The following is a 7,592-nucleotide window of genomic DNA, read 5'->3' on the forward strand; positions in this document are numbered from 1 at the left end:
GCTTTTAGGACCGTACCATACAATGTCAATTATTACAATCATCTATAGAAGAAAACGTCATATGAAATTACTTTATCATTCTGTGAGCGTTGCTACAGGCTAAAGAAAATAATTGGACGAATATACAACTCTTTTCATCAATAAAACCACGCTTCATTCATTTGCTATCTTCTATCATAAAAGACCAGTCCGTTCTTAACCAAACTTAAACAAAGATATTTCATGAACATTGTGTACCCCATAAAAATATTTGCTGATTATTACAAGCCGTCAGAAGGCTGTCATAACGGACACATCCACGAGGCCTAGACAGCGTTAAAACAACTCTATGTTTACACACATAATATAGTACATAATAGGTAACCCATGACGAATCCGTCTCGACTTGCATTTACTACGCGTTAGCAATACTAAGATATCTTAAAAATATAAACGTGGAATTACACTGCATTTACATTTATATTAATTCATATAGTTATCCCTTACATGTTCATTGACAAAATAGAGACCACAATATGCAAGTTGTCATATTTTATGGTTATACATGGCGCTATAAAATGCAATTAAACAAGTTCTAATTCATATTTATCACAATAAGGTAGAATTATGTAATCTAAGACGACAATGATTCTTTGACTGGAAAAAAGGTTTTGTGGTTTCTCGTACTAAATATAAGGGAGACGCCTATTGATCAATTAACAACTCTGAGTGATGTGCTTATTAGTCATTTGTTTTTGTTTAAGAAGTAAGGGGAAAAGTCCTCTAGTAGGAACATTGTACTGACAAAATTACACTCAACCAGATCAAGGTAAAGACGAAATACATGTACTCGTTACAAATATTATTTACAACTTGTTGCTTTAGAGTTTATTTCAAATAATAAATCATCGTCTTTGATACCTATGGAAACATTCTGTATAGCTATTTTTATAGTAAATTCACCTCAAAAATATGAATATTAATAGCTCCAAAATACGTGTAAGTTTAAATGAATATTGATTATTTTAAAAAAGCATTCTAGAATTAGTATTGTTGCATCATCAAAATCATTCACAATCTGTAACAAAGTCTATATTCTACATGGTTACAATGCAATAAATATATTTATAAATAAATATGCTTCACTAATAATATTGTTTCAGGTGGAATTTATTACATCATTTCGAGATCTTTGGGGCCAGAATTCGGCGCGTCTGTTGGTATTATCTTTGCATTCGCAAACGCAGTCGCGGCCAGTATGAACACAATTGGTTTCTGCGACTCCATGAACGATTTACTGTCGACCCAGGGTCTAAAGATCATCGACAATGGGCCCAATGACGTCCGCATCGTGGGTACAATCGCATTGATACTGATGTGCATTATTTGTGCTGTCGGAATGGATTGGGAGAGCAAAGCACAGGTTATTAATTATACTTAATTTATCCGTAAATAGTATAACGACACTATTGTCATCTCTATCAATATCATTGAAAGAATAGAGATAGTGTGAAACTTCACCTAAAGAAAGTAATTACTAAAGATACCAAATATGAGCGCTGGAAATTTCCATTCGCAAAACAAAGTATACGCCAAATTACAAGGACACGATGGAAGATTGATCGTAATATCGCTTCATTGCCAGAGCGTGTCCCCGACGTAAAAGCTTCGCGTTTAATTGAATCCCTAAATTACTTTTAATTCCGTGCAAATTAAATGTGTGCGCCTTGCCTAATGTACAGACGAGGACTTTTATTTCCTACCCATTGGAGAAATTTGACGCTCACTATATTTTTAAGGCGAAAGCTAACAGCAACATTCATAACATAGCTCTTATGGTGTTGTTTTTGATCTTAGTGGTAAGCGAATTTAATTCTTTGATTACGTGTACCGTTTCGCGACGATTAGGGCAATTATTTCGTTAAGATCATGAGTATTGATCGTGCTAGTATTTAACCGAACGAATTGTAAACTGGTTCTATTGAGCATTGGTCTTGTTATAGAAATAGCGGTGTTGCAAATGGCGACCGCTTTACAAACGCCTATCAATAAGTTTATGCCTTGCTCGTGCAAAAATAGGCGGTGTATTTACACGGTTTCATTGCAGTTTGTTTTAAGTATAATGGGTCACAATCCTATGCAACAAATAACTATAGTTTTACAGCGATATAAAGACTAAGAAGAAGTTTTGGCAACTAAATGAATATCATTTTCACATTATAAAGCTTTTACTACTATCAAGAATATTCGTGAAATCTTTTTCGTAACGACATCGAAAAAAATGTATTACGCCTACCAGGTGTAAAGTACATCGACGAATCTCAAGCAAATTTTATCGAAGACATTACCAATATGTTCTTGCAACTATCACGCAAATATTCGTGATAGATCTTCTGCTCTTTAAAGCCCTATGAGATGGTTTCTTCTAATCATCCGGATTTACTTCTATAAGTCGTGATTACTCCCATTGTCTGTGGTCTTATTTCTCTTTTCTTTTGCAGAATTTTCTGATCGCGATAATCATTGTTGCAATGGTTGACTTTATGGTAGGAACATTTATGGGACCGAAAGATGTTGAAGAAATTTCTAAAGGATTTGTTGGATTGAGTGGTAAGTTTAAATTTTATAATGTAAGCTACTTATTTACGTATCTCTGAGATCTTTCCATTAGAGTTGAAATAATTTAAACATATTAATAACCTATGTTTATGACTGAGAAGCGTTGATCATTTACTATTCCTTTCTGCGTTTAAATATGGCTACAAGTTATTAAATTAGTGAAATTATTCACAGCAACGGTATTCGATTCGAACTTGGGCGCGGACTTCCGCTACAGCGAGAACTTGGAGCAGAACTTCTTTACGGTTTTCGCCATCTTCTTCCCCTCGGTAACTGGGATTCAAGCGGGAGCTAACATCTCCGGAGATCTTAAGGTAAGTCTAATATTAAGAGCGCACGCACATCTTTGACTAAACTATCGCACAACTTTTTAGTCTCGCTTTGATTTTATATGGAGGAACACTACTCGATTTTCAGTTGTGTGTTCAGTTGATTTAGCTGCGAAACAATCGACGATCGCACAACGCTTGTGCGATAGTTTAGTCAAAGGTGTGCACCCACTCTAAGGCTGGCAAAACATAATAATTATCAGAAGTTGTATCGTGTTGCGGACTAAATAAGTTAAATGGAAACGCTGGTAGGTCGCGACGTCACGACGCCTTAATTAACTGGTGGGCGACGCCTCGTTATTGTCCAACACTGTTCACTCGAATCACATTAGAGACAAATAGTTTGGTACCTGAACACTTTTCTTACTGTATGTAATCATTACAATTTAGCTATAAATTCAATGAACAGACCCGGATTACAATTCCTTAAAAACTTCAGCAAGCTTCGACAAAACAATATAACATGCGTTTGAAATTTTTGTTGTATAAAAATGTGTGTGAACGATTTTTCCATTTTTGCTAAATAACAATAATAGTAAACTAGTTCGAAGTGTAGAAATGATCGTAACAGGAATGAGGTCAAGGGAAATTCATACGTGGAGTAGAAACTCGGACAAAATTGGACTGCTATATAACAAGAAAGTTTGTTCCAAAGCTTCAGTTTACCATGACTTGAACTTGTTTTAAAGACTAGTCCTTGTAGAACTAATAAAAAAACTATTTCATTCATTTTTTTTAATATTCTTTCATCAAACGACAATTGTATGAATAAAATTCACATGTATCAATGAATTTCTTAATTATTTCTGTAAATTCACATCCGTCATGGGTATTTAATTTTAATTTTTATCCACGTTTTTTACGAAAGTTGCCGGTCACTAGCCAGAAACAGTCTGCCGCGCCTAAGTTTGTTTCTCGTCAAATATTGCAGTCGATACAATGGTTTTTCGAATACAAGCGGGTCATCTGGGGTCAGTATCGCAAACACGTGGAGTGACATCGATCTGTGAAGGGCTTGTGGGAGGGGCAAGGGGGCAATGATGACGTGATACTTGTTGCACGACTATGGCACCTATAAAGAGGGGGACGAAACCAAGCTTTTTAAGAAAAAACTGTGCAGCACATAGAGAAGTTAATTGATCACTAAGGAAAATCTTAGTGTAATTTTCTCATTCCTAAGGGGACTTATTGATCAGGTCCGGCAGTAAGGTGAAAATAACATGAAAAATACTTTGACTGCAACCAAAGTGTATGAAATGAAATGGTACTTCACTGAAATAGAAATTTTATGGACTCGCGAAACATCTTAGCAATACAATCCGCAATAACACGAATATTTTCTTTCGGGCTTGAGACACAATTTCGCGTCCTCTATCCAAGTTAGAGTAGATTCTGGTATAAACAAAAGCCTACTGCAATAACACTAAAATTCGTTCTTTATTGCAATTGCTTTTTATGCAAATAGCAATTTTTTTTCGTATTAGAAACACGACAGTAATGATAAGTACGATCGGTGCCAATAAATTCAATTGCAAATTTGGGAACAATCACCAATGTGTCAATCATATTGACTTCTAAAATTTTAGAATTGTATTACTGGTTGCCTCGAACTATGATCTATTCCGTTTAGCTTATTACTAAATTTAAATTAAATTCTTCACGCTTTTAGATAAATATATTACTTGCATTTTATTTAAAAAAATCCATAGTAACATCGTTTAACATTCGTCACGATTGTTTCATATTTTGTTGGAGCAAAATTTCTTTGCAGCATGTTTTCTTCATATTGCTTGTTTACGAACATCTTTTGGGGCGGAACTAATGCGTTTGTTATTGTTTCTAGTGGCTGAACATGTCATACGACATATTCATGCAAGATAATTATTCATACGACAACAATGTTCACTTAACGATATGATAAATATCTTTTGACAAGAATTTTCACCTTATAAAAGGCAGAGAAAAGTGACTGAGTAAAATAGAAATGTTTGTATAAAGCCCAACTTCTTTTTACTCTAGGCGGAAGCGCTGGAATATCTACAGTTACTAATCAGGAAAATATTGAAATTCAGTCATATCTTTCCAAGAATGAAGATGATTCAATATGCAAACGAAATACGTACATCGTTTAACGTCAATCCATTCGTTCTCGAGAATGAAAATAAATGGATCATTGCCATTCACAGAATTGAACTGTTATTAAATGACACTCATCATTGTCATTCATCAATTATCTTCACATTCATTGAATATGATTTCGCGTGCCAGGCGCGTGCCATTCATTTGACGATATTTCATAGCTATTTCATAGTCACAGCTTTGATAGCTATCTTTAGATTCACTGAATTCTGTAACCCAAAATGTTGTGCTCTCTCTCTCCGGTCCATAATGAGAGCTAAAATTTGCTTATTTTAGTCATTGTCTTATAGGATCCGGCATCAGCTATTCCCAAGGGCACACTGTTAGCTCTGCTGATCTCCATGGTGAGCTACGCGCTAATGGTTCTGATCTCCGGTGGGGGCGCGCTGCGGGACGCCAGTGGCAACCTTACTGATGTCCTCTCACTCAACGGCACTGTTATCGACTTTAGCGCCGTCAGCGATTGCGTCAATACAACACTCGGATGCAAGTACGGCTTGCATAACAGCTACTCGGTAAATGTTCTTTTGATACCAAGAAGAAAGATGATAGAGTGTTACAACTGCACTTTTTAGTGATTGTTATTTTGGTAGGTGATGCAACTTATGTCAGCGTGGGGCCCGTTGATCTACGGCGGGTGCTGGGCGGCGACGCTGTCGACGGCGCTCACCAACCTGCTGTCGGTGCCGCGGCTGATCCAGGCGCTCGGCGTGGACCGCATCTACCCCGGACTTATCTTCTTCGCTAAGCCCTACGGCAAGCACGGCGAGCCCTACCGCGGATACGTCCTTACGTTCTTCGTCTCTCTTATCTTCCTTCTAATTGGTAAGGGTACATTGGTTAGAAATGCTTACCAGACTTTACGCCTGTTCTGTCTTTTTACTAAGTGAATTGTTTGCAGCTGACCTGAATACGATAGCGCCTTTAATCTCCAACTTCTATCTGGCTTCGTACGCACTCATCAACTTCTGCACGTTCCACGCGGCCCTCGTCAGACCTCTTGGTTGGCGACCCACATTCCGGGTATGTAAATATTTTGACTCTATTTGTATTAATAGATGTCCAAATACCATCTAAATGTCTTTACTTCTTTGTTTCTAGTACTACAACGTGTGGGTGTCTCTACTGGGCTTCCTGATGTGCGTGGCGATCATGCTGCTCATCAGCTGGGTCATGTCACTCGTCACCTTCGCTATCTTCTTCACTCTATACCTCATAGTCCATTACCGGAAACCAGGTGTGTTTAAGTTCCTCATACACGAGTGGTCATGTTAACACGTGTCTGCGCTTTAGTAGCATACGTTACGAACGTAAATAGTCTGTTGACTGAGAGCTAAATTCGTATCGGTCTCAATGAATTATTGCCTCATTTTCCCTTTAGTGCGTTAACGTACTCCGTTGCAAGTCGCCTAAATATAGACATCGTTGCTAGATTATTGATGTTTTATTTAGAAGAGCATAACTAGAAGGATACATAGCTATTACATATGTAGTATCACACTGTGTACGATTTCGGAGACGTACAGACTTACCTACCGCAAAATTTAAAGACATGAGAGCCTTTCAATGCACGATTCTAGAGCTGATCTTTATTCATCAACAACACGACAAATAAAGAAATAAGCGACCAATCCTCCATTAGCAAGACTCAACCGTAAGCGTCTGATGTTTGGATGATTTCATTTTCATTACAACTAATCCTGGTATCAGAGAGGTTGTATATCATTGTGTATTGTGTCAGACGTGAATTGGGGCAGCAGCACGCAGGCGCAGATGTACAAGACAGCGCTGGCGAGCGCGCACAGCCTGGCGCGCACTGGCGAGCATGTAAAGAACTACTGGCCGCAGCTGCTGGTGCTGGCGGGCCGGCCGCAGCACCGCCCCGCGCTCGTCGACCTCGCCCACCTGCTCACCAAGGCGGGCTCCCTCATGATCGTTGGCGACATATCTCCCGTACGTACGCCTGAGAGCGAGCATGGATTTTACTCTTATTTGTACTTCGTATTTAGCTACATTATAAGCTCGCTGTTGCTCGCGACTTCGTCTAAGTGAATTTTAAAAAATAATACAAAATCTTGCTTATGTTACGCATTGATAACGTGGCTTTTTAATGGCTTAAGAATTTTTGAAATCGACCCAGTAGTGTATTAATTACAATACATACAAAAATCCTAAAAAGTAAATCTTTCCTCTGTACAAAATTTGAATAGACTAGCTGTTGCTATCAACTTCGGCGGCGTGAAATTTAAAAATATAGCCTATGTTATTTAACGTTAACGTATCTTTTTAATGAGAAGATGTTTTTTTAAATGGGCTCAATATTTTTTGAGTTATTTCAATAAATACAAAAATACAAATCTTCCCTCCTAAGTATACTTAGGTATAGATATAGATGCATTTATTTTTAAAACAGAACTGGGTTCTTGACGAATTAATTTTTGTTTTACCGCCTTGTATTAACTAACATTCGTGTCCATGTTGCAGACGAAGATGTCGTACAAGGAGCGCGCTCGCGCGGCGCGCGCG

General features: G+C 37.8%; 1 protein-coding gene across 1 annotated transcript in view; it reads left to right on the plus strand.

The window, feature by feature from the left end:
• The window catches only part of LOC106104716 (bumetanide-sensitive sodium-(potassium)-chloride cotransporter-like), a 30,399-nt gene that overhangs the window by 19,144 nt on the left and 3,663 nt on the right, over window positions 1-7,592 (plus strand). Inside the window, exons 6-14 of the mRNA XM_013284845.1 lie at window positions 1,143-1,402; window positions 2,481-2,589; window positions 2,773-2,912; window positions 5,357-5,581; window positions 5,660-5,891; window positions 5,968-6,089; window positions 6,168-6,303; window positions 6,808-7,019; window positions 7,551-7,587. Of these exons, the coding sequence (XP_013140299.1) occupies window positions 1,143-1,402; window positions 2,481-2,589; window positions 2,773-2,912; window positions 5,357-5,581; window positions 5,660-5,891; window positions 5,968-6,089; window positions 6,168-6,303; window positions 6,808-7,019; window positions 7,551-7,587 (1,473 nt within the window). The remainder of the gene's footprint in view (window positions 1-1,142; window positions 1,403-2,480; window positions 2,590-2,772; window positions 2,913-5,356; window positions 5,582-5,659; window positions 5,892-5,967; window positions 6,090-6,167; window positions 6,304-6,807; window positions 7,020-7,550; window positions 7,588-7,592) is intronic.

Source organism: Papilio polytes, unplaced genomic scaffold (genome assembly GCF_000836215.1).
Source record: "Papilio polytes unplaced genomic scaffold, Ppol_1.0 DF823399.1, whole genome shotgun sequence".
In the NCBI taxonomy this organism is placed as follows: domain Eukaryota; kingdom Metazoa; phylum Arthropoda; class Insecta; order Lepidoptera; family Papilionidae; genus Papilio; species Papilio polytes.